At 37.8% G+C, this 13,806-nt stretch overlaps 1 protein-coding gene across 1 annotated transcript; it reads right to left on the bottom strand.

Annotated features, from left to right (window-relative positions):
- Positions 1-268: 268 nt before the first annotated feature.
- Positions 269-13,750, bottom strand: LOC124639467 (peroxisome assembly protein 12-like). The gene is made up of 8 exons (XM_047176843.1): positions 13,551-13,750; positions 12,653-12,761; positions 12,148-12,350; positions 4,282-4,511; positions 3,824-3,965; positions 3,512-3,597; positions 2,705-3,160; positions 269-1,028 (listed from the first exon to the last, which is right to left on the bottom strand). Exons 1-7 carry the CDS (start codon positions 13,668-13,670, stop codon positions 3,049-3,051), a joined length of 1,002 nt encoding a protein of 333 aa, XP_047032799.1. The 5' UTR covers positions 13,671-13,750; the 3' UTR covers positions 269-1,028; positions 2,705-3,048.
- Between the last annotated feature and the right edge of the window lie 56 nt (positions 13,751-13,806).

The raw sequence follows: 13,806 nt of genomic DNA, 5'->3' as shown, positions 1-13,806 counted from the left end.
ACTGTCTTTAATTTTGTTTGCTCCTACAAGTGTACATTTTTAGGCTAGCAACATTTAATTGCCTGAAAGATGATATGAATAGGAAGGGAGTGAGTGTCAGTATGACGAGTGACAGGGGAAAATGGAAGAAAATGACATATTGCGCCGACCCCAAGTAATATTTGGGAACAGGGCAGGAGAAAGAAGAAGAAGATTTACAAAATACCAAAAAGTATTTGTATCATCATAAACATTTGTTACTTATTTCTTAGAAAAATAAATGAAAAACTGAATATTCCTTGTGTTTTATTTCAAATGTAACAATTTAATTCCTTATATTATATACAAATATATAACAATAGTATCGTACATTAACATTATCATACACAGTAAGGCCCATAAATAGATTTATCGATATAATACATTGTATAGATACAAACAACCTTAACGGTTCGTTGAATTTGCACCTTAATTCTGAAAACTCAAGGTTGAAAACTATCGTTTTCAATGTTTTAATAACCCGCTGCCCTAGTATACCAAAAATAAACCTTGTTTGCCAAACCTACACCAAATTATCACGAACCTTTCTCCTTTTATTTCCTAACTGGCATTCAATACTTTTATAATTATATTAACTTTATATAAAACACATCTTAATATTTACATACATAATTCAGTCTATAAACAATAGATCCTTGTCAACACTATGCACAACTACTGAATCTTACAATTGGAATAATAGCTTTATTAGCTTGACATGTCAAAATGCTTGATATACATGATTATAAGGGGTGTGTTCCGAATATAACTTAGTATACTGGCCGGTAAACACACACAGGTATAATCATCGGCAGGGATATTGAGCCCTGATCTTCACCTGCGCAGAAGCGTTTTATTGGTTTATTGCCTTATGTGTACAGTGCGCAAAGCGATCCCCACTCTTCCGCCGAGAGCTCATTATCCGTGCCGATAACTATACTGGTGGAATATTTATATTGTCGATTTTTTTCTCGATGTACACATCATCATAGTATGACTAGTTAATCACTGTACAATGAAATACAGTACATACATACTGTGTGAAATACAGTCAGGGTTCCGAAGTGGTTTTGGCACTGCAACAGCTCTTGCACATGTTAGTGACGATATCGTGGCTGCAATGGATTCAGGTATGTGTAGCGCACTTGTTTTATTAGACTTCTCAAGAGCTTTTGACTGTTTAAATATTGACCTACTCATAGCAAAGCTCTCATATTATGGGATTTCAGATGGGTCTTGTTGCTGGTTCCGTTTCTACTTAACTAACCGAAGTCAATATGTGGAAATAACTACTGAACAAGGAGAATCGTTACAATCAGAATTACAAAAGGTTACTAAAGGAACCCCTCAGGGCTCAATTTTGAGTCCCATTCTGTTTATTCTTTTTACGGCAGACCTCCCTAAACACATAAAACACTGCAGAACACACTTGTACGCAGATGACACACAGATATATTACTCGTTCAAACCCGAACATGCAGTAACCTCAATTGGTCTCATTAATGAAGATTTAAATAATATATCCGATTGATACATTAATATTGAACGCAAATAAAACGAAATACATATTAATGGGTACCAAAATACAGCGTGACAAAGTTACATCGCAACCGGTTCAAATTAAAGTACACGGTCAGGTCTTACAGAGAGTGGACAGTGCCGTTAATTTAGGGTTAGTTATGGATAATGAACTTCGGTTCATGGAACATATAAATTGTAAAATAAGAAATGCCTTTTATCGTCTAAAAACACTTTATAATATTAGAAAATATCTTTCGGAACCCATACGGAAAACGCTTGTGGAATCCATAGTACTGTCTCAGTTTAACTATTGTGACACGGTATATGGACCAAGACTGTACGAAAAAACCAAAAAAGCCATACAGAGAGTTCAAAATGCGTGCGTCCGATTCTGTTATCCTGTCCCTAAGCGTGCTCATGTCACGCCGTTTCTTAACGATACAGACACCTTAAAAATGGAAGCTCGTAGAAAAATACATCTCGCGTGTCTGGTACATAAAGTTATTTTTAAGAAAAGGCCAGCATACTTGTACGACAAGCTCGACTGGGTTAGGGACGTGCAGCAGAGATGTACCCGCAGGAGAGAAGCAAATAAATTAGTTATACCTGCTCACAGAACGGCTCAGTATAAGGGAGGGTTTAAATACTCTGCTACCAAGATATGGAACGATCTACCCCCTCCCCTTCGCAGTAGTATGTCCCAGGTGACCTTGAAAAAACATTTGAGTATATTATTTTTAAATAAACAGAAGTCAGAGTAACAACCTCCAAATAATATAATGTCAGTCATAATACCTCCTAGTATTATTTATCATAGTATTTTTCATGTTTTTATTATATTAAGATCATAAGTTCTTGTAATGTTTTCTTTTTTGTCAAATTCAGATTAATGTGTGTTTTTTTTTTGAAGGATAAGTGCTTTTCATTTCATTTTTTTTTTTATATAATTTCATTTCATTGTTTTTTTTTTAATTTCGTGTGCGCGCAGATGTGTTATATGTTACCTCAACAGTCAGGGGCCATCTGAAAATCAGTGCTGTGCATTAGCACATCATATACTGAGATGGAACCCTTGCTACGCTGTATTTTTTTGTAAATGTATATTTTTTTGTGTTCATGTGTGTGTAGCAAAATATATGGTTTAAATGGTTTAAATGGTTTAAATGTACAAACCACGTAGTAAGGAAATATAAGCAGAGATGCCATATCTCAGGTAGGTCAGGCACCTTCTTCTAGCTCAAATTCGTACTGAAGCAATTACCAAAACGATCAGTTAAGGTTATAACTATAAGTGAACTAACGAGTTCGGGTTCTTTGAGACATGTATACTGGTTAGAAAAAAAAATACGGCTCCAAAGAAGGCCTAAAAGCGAAAATAGTAACGTTCCTCGTCCCTTGCTTTTTGTCTCGCTACTTTTTTAGGCGGGTTTCCGTTATGGCACCTCCGCTGGCTATTTCCTCACACACACATATTTTACTGTTATTGTTTATTTCCTAGTATAGTGGTGACTAGTCGAGGTATAGCCTCACGAGGTCTGTCTCTGCGGCGGGCAGGCGAGTGAGTGGGCAGGCGGAGTGACTGCGCAGGTGCTTCGATATACACGAGTAGCAGAATATGTAGCTGACACACACAGATAAACATGGGGTTATTGTTGAACTTGTCACATTGCTGGGTAAAGACTGCACATCATGTAATGTGATATTATATAAGTGAAGAGTTTGTTCGATGGCTTGAAAGCGTTAATCTTGGGAACAACTGGTTCGATTACATTCTTTTTATCTGGATGAGAGTTAGTTCCCACATAACATGGGTGAAACCATTGACTGAAGCTAGTCATTTAATTTGTTTTTAAGAGCAAAACTAGACAAGAGATCATCAGATTTAGATCAACTTCTTATTCACATCAATCATGGGTGAGTCCACTTAAATTAAAAATTAGTTGTACCTAGATAAAGTAGATGACAGACTTACCCGGACACAGGCAGCACGGTGGGTATCTTCCACGTCTGCAGGCATACGGGACATTTGTTACGGAACCGTGCTGAACGCTCGTCGCGCTGAAATAATAAATACATATACCATATTTATAGCAATAGAAGAGTTGATTAAAAGTGGAGTTTGAGTGTCTGAACGTGCTAATTTCGAAACTACAAGTCCGCTGCATTTCAAACAGCCAGTCCACCATTTTGGATTTTGGAATGGCGTTTCTTAGCTATAATAGTTAGTTACAAGTTGAGCCAATAAGCGTGTTGATAATTATATTGAATATCGGAGGTCAGTTACCTTAGGCGGCGGCGGCACGGGTAAGGCCTGCTGCGGCGCGGCGGCGGCCTCCCACCAGCGCAGGAACTGCACGCCGAACGCGCCGTACTCCACCGCCCGCAGCATCGCGCCGCCCAGCAGGGGGAGGCACTCTGCTGCCGAACTGTGAAGTATAGGATGCTGTGTTGTATGTTGATAACTGGACAAAAATCTTTAAACAAAATCATATTTGGAGTTTTTGGAAAAATAAGATTCTTTTTGGTCTTGGAGGATGCGACTTCAAATTACCTAAAATTAGACTGTAGTCTGGTAAAATCCTGCATATTATTTATAGAGAAAAAAATCGTTTCAAATAGTAAGTTAATAAATGACTTAATTAAGATTAGTTTCCAATTTAATGAAAAATTTACCTCTGTGTGAAAGGCCTGTATCCAGCAGTGGTACAATAAAAATATAGCAGATAATGATGAATCTCTTACCCAATATCTCCAGTAGCGACACTGGTGACCAGATCCCCCCAGGTATGCTCGGAGGGCTGCCTCGGCGGCGCGGGGCGCAGCGCCACGCCCAGCGCCCACAGCGCCGGCGAGTGCGCCGCGCTGCGCCCGCGCGTGTACCGCGCCAGCTGTACCAGTCGTGTACAGTACCACGCCGACTGTGCTACCATGTACACGCGGGTCGCGGCGCGGCGGAGACGGTCTTGTGTAGACTGTCAGACGAAACAGGATAAATTTTCGTAAAATAGATCCTCAAGGACACACATAAAACTGCAGAAAAGATTTAGTTTTCAGATTTCTTTTTTTTTTCAAGATTTAGGTCAAATCACTTTTTGGGTGGCTGTCAATTCGGCTTCATAAGCACAAGTGCTCTCCAAATATTTTCAATTTTTCATCATAAAACTGTGATTTAGTGACTGTGAACGCGATAAAAGTGGAAATAAAGTGTTAATAGTGCCACGTTATCGTTATCCAGCGTTAAATCTAGCTAAAACAGGCAAAAAATTACATTTTAAAAGTGCAATTTATCCCAGTGAATTAACATCTACCCTCAATAGAATTAACTTTTGTCTGCTCCACATGAAATGTTACTGTCAATGTCAAAATGACAACTGACATCTACTGTCACAGCTACGAGCCAGTGTTGCCAGGCCTAAGAAAATAATTCCGTATAAAAATGGCCCAATCGGTAGAAAAACCCGAGATGTCGGAGCCGAAAAAACATTTAACACAACAAGTGTTCAACAAAGCTCTCTTCTCCCCCAGACCGCGATCACAGAGTCAAACCGCCAATACCGCTACTACACCTATACAATACATAGCCAATATTGAAACTACTAATACTAATACTAATGAAAACAGCCCAAATCCAGACGAAAGGAACGAAGGCTTCAAAATGGTAACTTCTTCCAAAAAAAGGCAACGTGATAGCCCAGATGAACAAAGAAGCGAAAAACAAACCAAACTTAACAACTATTGGCTAAGCAAACCAATTGAAACGTCTAACAGTTTTGAAAACTTAGAAGTTAACATAGCTAGCCCTCCTCAACCAACCGAAAAGCCAGATAAACCTCCCCCCATTTTTGTAGACAAAGTCTCCAACATCAAACCACTATTGGAAATGCTTAACAGTGTTGCAATAAATAACTTTGAAATTAAAGTACTGAGAGAAGAACAAGTCAAAATCCAACCTAAACATCCAGAAACTTATAGAAAAATAGTAAAAGAATTGGAAAACCGGAAAACCGAATTCTACACCTACAAGCCAAAGAAAGAAAGGAGTTTTAAGGTTGTCCTTAAAAATATGCACCCATCAGTTGACTTAGCAGAGATCACCAATGAGCTTAAGGAACTAGGTCACAATGTCTCCAACATCTGGAACATCAAGCAACAAAACACAAAAAAGGCCCTGCATATGTTCATAGTGGAACTTGAACCAAAAACAAATAACAAAGAAGTTTATAAAGTTACAAAACTACTGAATTGTTGTGTGGTATTTGAACCTCCAAGACCTAAACGCAGCATACCACAGTGCGCTAATTGTCAACATTACGGCCACACCAAAGCTTACTGCCGCCGCAAGCCCAAGTGCATTAAATGTGCAGGAGATCATACTTCAGCAGAGTGCCCACGCAAGGAACGATCCGATTCAGTAAAATGTGTTTTGTGCAATGGTAACCACCCCGCAAATTATAAGGGCTGCTCAATCTATAAGGAGATAGTTAAACAAAAATACCCCCCTCTCAGGAGCAAAACCTATAAAGACAGCTCAAATCAAATTGCTGAAGGCAGCCTTACTGAAACGAAGAATACCGCACAAGAATCCCAGTCCAATAAGCCGCCTCAATGTGAATACCCCCGCAAACCAAACATTAATTATGCACAAGCCGTCAAGGGAGAATACAATACTCAACGAATTGAAAAGGAATCAATGCAAACACACCACTCTGACATGCAACAACTGCTAGAAATGTGCAAACAAATCATGTTACAAATGACCACGCTAACAAATCTCCTTATCAACCTCACGACTAATCTATCACAAAATTCGACCCATTAAAAATAGTTATATGGAATGCCAACGGGCTGTCAAAACACATTTTGGAAACCAAAATGTTCCTCCAAACAAATGAAATTGATATTCTTCTGGTGGCAGAGACACACTTTACAAACAAATCATTTTTCAGCATACCGAATTATAAAATATACCATACAATGCACCCGGATGGTACGGCACATGGTGGATCGGCAGTACTGATCAAGGAAAAAATTAAACACCATGTTACAAACTCATACTGCACCGACGCTATACAGGCTACAAATATAGTAATTAAGGACTGTCATGGTGAATTACTAATATCAGCTTTATACATACCCCCAAAACATAACCTAAAGAGCGATTCATATTCTGCCCTGTTTAACAGCTTGGGGCATAGGTTTATCGCGGGGGGTGATTATAATGCTAAGCACGTCAACTGGGGATCAAGAATCACGACATCCAAAGGTCGCGAACTAAACAAATCCATACAAGAAGGGAAACTAAGCGTAATCTCAACTGGCGAACCAACATATTGGCCGTCTGATCAAAAAAAGAAACCGGACCTCGTTGACTTTTTCGTAACAAAGGGAATACGAGCGCATTATTTTAAATGCTACTCTTGCTTCGAGCTCTCCTCTGACCATTCTCCTGTTATAGCCGAACTGAAATATAAAACTCACCTCGTCACACCACCCTGCCGGTTGCACAATAAACATACCGACTGGAAATATTTCAGAGAACTGGTGAACAGTCATCTTGACATTAATATTCCTCTTAGAACAGAAGATAATATCACAGAAGCTGTTGAATACTTTAATAACTGCATACAACAATCTGCCTGGGCAGCTACTCCTACTCTAAATGCTACACAAAAGGCCACTAGATACCCCAGAACAATTAAAGAAGCAGTTGCAAATAAAAGAAGAGCCAGAAAGATTTGGCAGCAGACTAGATATCCCGAGGACAAGAAGATCTACAACAAACTAACAACAGAATTAAAAGAACTGCTAAACAACTACAGGAACGAAGACATCTCAAACCACCTCAAAAACCTGGATGCAACTGCTGCAACAGACTATTCTCTCTGGAAAGTAGTTAGGATATTAAAGAGACCCACTCCCTTTCAAGCTCCTTTACGAAAAGAGACCGGAAACTGGGCAAAGAGCGACTCAGAAAAAGCAAACCTATTCGCAGAACACTTGAAAAGAGTATTCACACCAAATCCAGACACAAGCCCTAAAACATCACTAGTCAACGAAAAACTAAGCCAAAGGACAATGGGCGATTCCGGTCCAAATGTCCACCACGAACGAGACCTATATGGCTAGATAGCCCGTTAAATATAGAACATTTTTTGTTATGAAAGTAAAAAAATATATAATGCCAGAAAAAAGGTATAGCAAAATCAAATAAAACATTTTATAGATTTTTTCAATTTCATTTTTTCGTGTGCGTTCGCGCAGCGGAATGTTGTTGAATTTAAAGATTTTAATTATGCAGATAATTAGTGTAAGACGTCCTATAATTGTGTATGGTAAATAAAAATTTGTGTATGCAGCCATTGAGGAGAAATTCACCAAAAACAGATTCCGCTGGGCGAACGTTGGCGAACGTTGTCCTGGCGGAACTTTTTTTAATCCATAGACTTTAGAAGAAAAGAGATGTGTCCGAAAATTAGTGTGTATTTGTGTATAATTGATTATGTATGAATGAAATCAGTGCATGCATAAACTTCGGAGAAATTCAAGTTTCCGCTACCCGAACGTTTGGCCATTAGCTAGTTTTCATATAAAGCGCTTACATAGAGAGCTGTAGATTTTTACATACGTTGTTTTGAATTTGTTTATATTTGTTTAAAAAACAGATTTAGAAAAAGTCGTAGGGTTTAAAAGATAAAAATATAAACGTAAAATACACTTATTAGGTCTTAGTTCTTAAAGTATGCAGTTTGGGGTCTAGATTTTCACGTTTACACAAACCTTGTAAGTGTCTCCAACATGTTGCCAAGTATCAATGATGTTCCGTTAGTAATTAAAAAGTTATAGGATATTTTACCATGAATAGATCACTGTTTACAAAGCAGTCGAATATCACGACGTTCTAAAGGAATTGCATGGTAAAATGTATGCCAATAATTAGTTTAATCATTCAACTATTCACTTGCAAAATTGTATGTCATTAAATTCAGTAATTAAAGAAAGACAATTATAATACTGACGGAGCATCGAAAACCTACATAATCCGACCAAGTTCGGATAGCTACAAAAAAGCGGCCGTGCCATATGTCTAAGAAACGTTCTTAACTTGGAAGGTTAGTATATTTATTAATATGGTACAGTTGCGTACACAAGCTTTAGGCAAAAATAAAACAATTGCATTTCTTGAATGAAAAATATTTTTTTAATAATAACGCCACTATCTACGACATTTTAGTTAAAATACGTAACGTTTATTAACGTTATTTTTAATCACGTAGTTAAGTAATTTATGTAAGTAATAATAATAAAAATATTTTTGTACACGGATATTTAAATAGAGAAGTACTTGTTAATTGAAGATTTATTTTTATCGTAGATAGTGGCATTATTATTAAAAAAATATTTTTCAATCAAGAAATACAATTGTTTTATTTTTTCCTAACGCTTGTGTACGCAACTGTACCATATTAATAAATACTAACCTACCAAGTTAAGAACGTTGCTTAGACATATGGCACGGCCGCTTTTTTGTAGCTATCCGAACTTGGTCGGATTATGTAGGGTTTCGATGCTCCGTCAGTATTATAATTGTCTTTCTTTAATTACTGAATTTAATGACATGAAATTTTGCAAGTGAATAGTTGAATGATTAAACTAATTATTGGCATACATTTTACCATGCAATTCCTTTAGAACGTCGTGATATTCGACTGCTTTGTAAACAGTGATCTATTCATGGTAAAATATCCTATAACTTTTTAATTACTAACGGAACATCATTGATACTTGGCAACATGTTGGAGACACTTACAAGGTTTGTGTAAACGTGAAAATCTAGACCCCAAACTGCATACTTTAAGAACTAAGACCTAATAAGTGTATTTTACGTTTATATTTTTATCTTTTAAACCCTACGACTTTTTCTAAATCTGTTTTTTAAACAAATATAAACAAATTCAAAACAACGTATGTAAAAATCTACAGCTCTCTATGTAAGCGCTTTATATGAAAACTAGCTAATGGCCAAACGTTCGGGTAGCGGAAACTTGAATTTCTCCGAAGTTTATGCATGCACTGATTTCATTCATACATAATCAATTATACACAAATACACACTAATTTTCGGACACATCTCTTTTCTTCTAAAGTCTATGGATTAAAAAAAGTTCCGCCAGGACAACGTTCGCCAACGTTCGCCCAGCGGAATCTGTTTTTGGTGAATTTCTCCACAATGGCTGCATACACAAATTTTTATTTACCATACACAATTATAGGACGTCTTACACTAATTATCTGCATAATTAAAATCTTTAAATTCAACAACATTCCGCTGCGCGAACGCACACCATTTTTTCAATTACATTTCGTGATGTTTGATTTTCGTACTTTCTGTAACTTCTGACAAAATAGAATTGTTCATTATCAGAGAGAAGACACCACCAGTTACATCGAACTTTCTTAGATCCAGGCACCGCTGAGTATATTCAAGCACGTCTGGCGCCTCAATTGGTTAGTGATTCGTACATCCATCGGGCAAAAAAATATGAGCTGTTTATATGCAAATGTGTCTTGCTCATCTTAGTTTTAGATAAAGTGCGGAAATGGAAGTGGAATAAAATAAAAAATAATAATGATAACATACAAAAACTACCGAAAATTAAGAATACATTTTTGGCTACAACTTTTTTTTGGCATTGTTTTTTTTTTCACTTTCTTAGTAAAAGTTACTCTAAATTAAGTGGACTATTTGATTATATAGGTCTCGTTCGTGGTGGACATTTGGACCAAACTTCATACATTCTTGCCCAATCTCCTTTTCCAACTAGATCCACCGATTAACAAAACGTCACATAAGGAAATATTGGGAATCATCAGACAGCTAAACCAAAACAAGGCCCCAGGATATGATTTAGTTACTCCAAAAATTCTAAGGGAGCTACCAGACAAGGCAATTATCTTCCTAAGCTATCTCTTCAATGCTATCCTACGAAGGGCCTTCATACCTCCCCAATGGAAAGTGGCAGAGATCATTCTTATACTAAAACCAGGCAAAAGCCCCGATGATGTTAAGTCTTATCGCCCAATTAGCCTGTTGCCTGTGACATCCAAACTCTTTGAGATCATCTTCCTAAAAAGACTGTTGCCTGAAATTGAAAAAGCAAAGCTTCTACCTGATCATCAATTCGGTTTTCGTGCTGCACATAGTACCATCGAACAAGTACACAGACTAGTAGAAAAAATTCACCATAGCTTTGAAAATAAAATGTACTGTTCCGCAGCGTTTCTCGACATTTCACAAGCATTTGACCGCGTCTGGCACGAGGGACTGTTATACAAGGTCAGGAATGCGTTACCTATCAACTTTTACATACTTATAAGGTCTTATCTCACCCAACGGCATTTCTATGTAAAACATGGTGAAGATATATCTGGACTACACCAAACTAGCGCTGGAGTACCCCAGGGGAGCGTCATGGGACCAATCCTCTACCTGATTTACACATCAGACTTACCAACGCCAACTGGATCACTTATCGGTACTTTTGCTGATGACACAGCCATTCTTGCGTCAAGTAATGATCCTATCAGAGCTTCAGAAATGTTACAGAGAGGTCTTGATGACATATCAGGCTGGCTGAAGGACTGGCGCATAAAGGCAAACGAAGCCAAGTCAATAAATGTTTCTTTTAGCCTCAGACATGGCGAATGTCCCCCCGTAAAACTCAATGGAGTACAGATACCTCAGTCTGACCATGCTCGCTACCTTGGCATTTACTTGGATAAAAGACTTACATGGAGAAAACACATATTCACAAAAAGAAAGGCTCTTAGCCTACAAACAAGAAAGATGTTCTGGCTTCTGGGAAGGAGATCTCACCTCACACTGGAAAATAAACTAATTCTTTACAAGAGTATCCTTAAACCGATATGGTCATACGGGCTGCAACTATGGGGCACCGCCGCAAATTCGAATTTAGAAATACTGCAGAGATATCAATCTAAAACCCTGCGCATGATAGCAGACGCACCTTGGTACATCACCAATGAAGCAATACACCGTGATCTGAAAATAATGAGTGTAAAACAAGAGATCCTAGAAACACTTAAAAAATACAAAAAGAGACTCTCTCAGCATCCCAACACCCTGGCACAAGGACTCATGGAAACCGGCCCAACCTTTAAAAGACTGAACAGAAAAGCACCCCAAGATCTACTGTAAATAACACAGGTGTATGCATCACTGGATGCATGACACGCACGCCCCTTTCCACATTCATAACATCCAGCTAAATGTCAAGTCAGAAAGACAGACAGATTGCAGGACATAAATTAAAAAAAAAAAAAAAAAAAAAAGATTTAGGTCTTCAATAAATTGTAATAGACAGCTGTGTCGCTGGGAAGTTTGTTTTTCACCGCTTCTTCTTCCCAGCTATGGCTTTATCACTAGGAAGTAGTGAAAGGTGGGCGTTTTGAAGGTACTGTCCTCTTGTAAGTTTGAAGTCAAAAAGTGTTAAAAACTAGCCTACTTTCAATAAACGTTTTTAACTTTGACCTTAAAAAAAACTTCCAGTAAGATTTGCATATAACTTTAACCTTATAACTAAGTCTTACCTTCCCCAACCGTCCATCCTCATCGTCCTCTCTCCAGCGTTCCACCACAGCCTCAAGCTTGTCCTTCAGATAGGGCAGCAGCACCAGCAGCGCCAGCGAGGCTCGCTCCAGGTACACCGGCAGCTGCTGTCCACTGCTGAACTCATTCGATGAAGATGTCGGCACTCGGATCAGGTCATAGAAACTTTCCGAGAATGATGCAGCTAAAAAAAGCAATATAAATAATGTATTCTCTGACTTTTGTGTTTCACAATAGCCTGAACTTTAACTGAACACAAATGTTTTGATATTTAAGTTGTTTATTCAAGACTTCATGATTTCTTTGTTATGCTGGAAGAGATTTCTTTAAAAATAACTTTACCTTTGTAAATTCTTTCATTCCTGTTGTTTCTATGTATATTGTGGGTGTACACAAATTCGTAAACAAATAATTTTAGAATAAATAAGGAGTTAACAGTAAAACAAATTTTTACCAGCATAGTGTATTAAGTGAAGGGTTACTGACCATAATGTTTGAGGTAGTAGTACTGCAGACAGGAGTCAAACAGCAGGAACACCTCGTCATACCAGCGCACACACCACCCACACTTGTTGGGGTATACTGCTGCTAGGTACTGTGAACAGAAGTTTTAGGTAAAATTATAATAGGTATAGACAATAAATTAAGTGTAAATTATATTCAGTACTAGTGACCCACCCCGGCTTTGCTCGGGATAACAGTATTTCCCTACTATTTAATGTATGTTATAATACATATAAACCTTCCCCTTTAATCACTAACTATTTAAAAACATATTTAAGCGTACAAAGGGTCATAGGGACAGAAAAAGACTTCGTTTTAATACTATGTAGTGATAATACTACAATGTTACTCATAAAATGACGGCAGATAGAAGAGTATGGAAGGAAATACATGGTGCACCCTCAAATAAAATTGGGATACGGGCAGGATGATGATGATGAATACTAGAATATAACATAAACTCCACTACTCTACGACAACCCACTGACCAACCTTAGAATTTTTTATTGCATGAAATTAATAAGTGGCTAAGTTTACGGTGGATCATATCTCAACCGTAAAGATAAAATGAACAATAAATGAGATAACTCTTTACAAAGACAGAAAAATATCGACAGCTATACCTAATATACTTGGTGAATATGTCTGTTACATATTCTCTCTACTTATTAAGTAGAGTCTCAAAACAAATTTCTTTCAATGCCTTTAGCAAACACCAAAGTTGATTCTATTAAAAAAAATGAAATACTGAAGTCCAAACTCCATTCGCACAACATTTTGGTGGGCTAGTAAAACACACTAATATAATATCTTAATATTTTCTTATAGATGATGAATGGCAGCTCAACAAAAAAGTTTTAAAGCAAGGTTGAAAGTTCACCTCAGCAACTTTCCGTAGCGCCGGTTTGACGGTGGCCCCGAGGGCTTCCTGCGCGGTGACTTGGAACACTGTCGGCGTGCCCTGCAGGGTCCTCGTCAAGTGCGCCGCGTACACCGCCATGCTGCAGCTAATTGTTGCTAACCAATATAATCACAATCAAAGTTTGTTTATCATTTTTGACGATTATCTCGGCCAACAAGTGACAGTGGCAGTTGTTTTGACAGATTTAACGTGTCACTGTCAAATACGAATGTAA

The sequence above is a fragment of the Helicoverpa zea genome, chromosome 19, assembly GCF_022581195.2.
Source record: "Helicoverpa zea isolate HzStark_Cry1AcR chromosome 19, ilHelZeax1.1, whole genome shotgun sequence".
Classification (NCBI taxonomy): domain Eukaryota; kingdom Metazoa; phylum Arthropoda; class Insecta; order Lepidoptera; family Noctuidae; genus Helicoverpa; species Helicoverpa zea.
Note: the sequence above shows the minus strand (reverse complement) of the source record. Positions and strands in the feature narration are given on the sequence as shown.

What these genes read in the sequence shown, in the direction of transcription:
- LOC124639467 (XM_047176843.1), bottom strand. Translation starts at nt 13,670, where the DNA reads ATGGCGGTGTACGCGGCGCACTTGACGAGGACCCTGCAGGGCACGCCG. An exon ending in GTCGCTACTGGAGATATTGG is followed by an intron (nt 3,966 to 4,281) that starts GTAAGAGATTCA and finishes TATACTTCACAG; the next exon opens with TTCGGCAGCAGAGTGCCTCC. An exon ending in CCGTGCCGCCGCCGCCTAAG is followed by an intron (nt 3,598 to 3,823) that starts GTAACTGACCTC and finishes TTATTATTTCAG; the next exon opens with CGCGACGAGCGTTCAGCACG.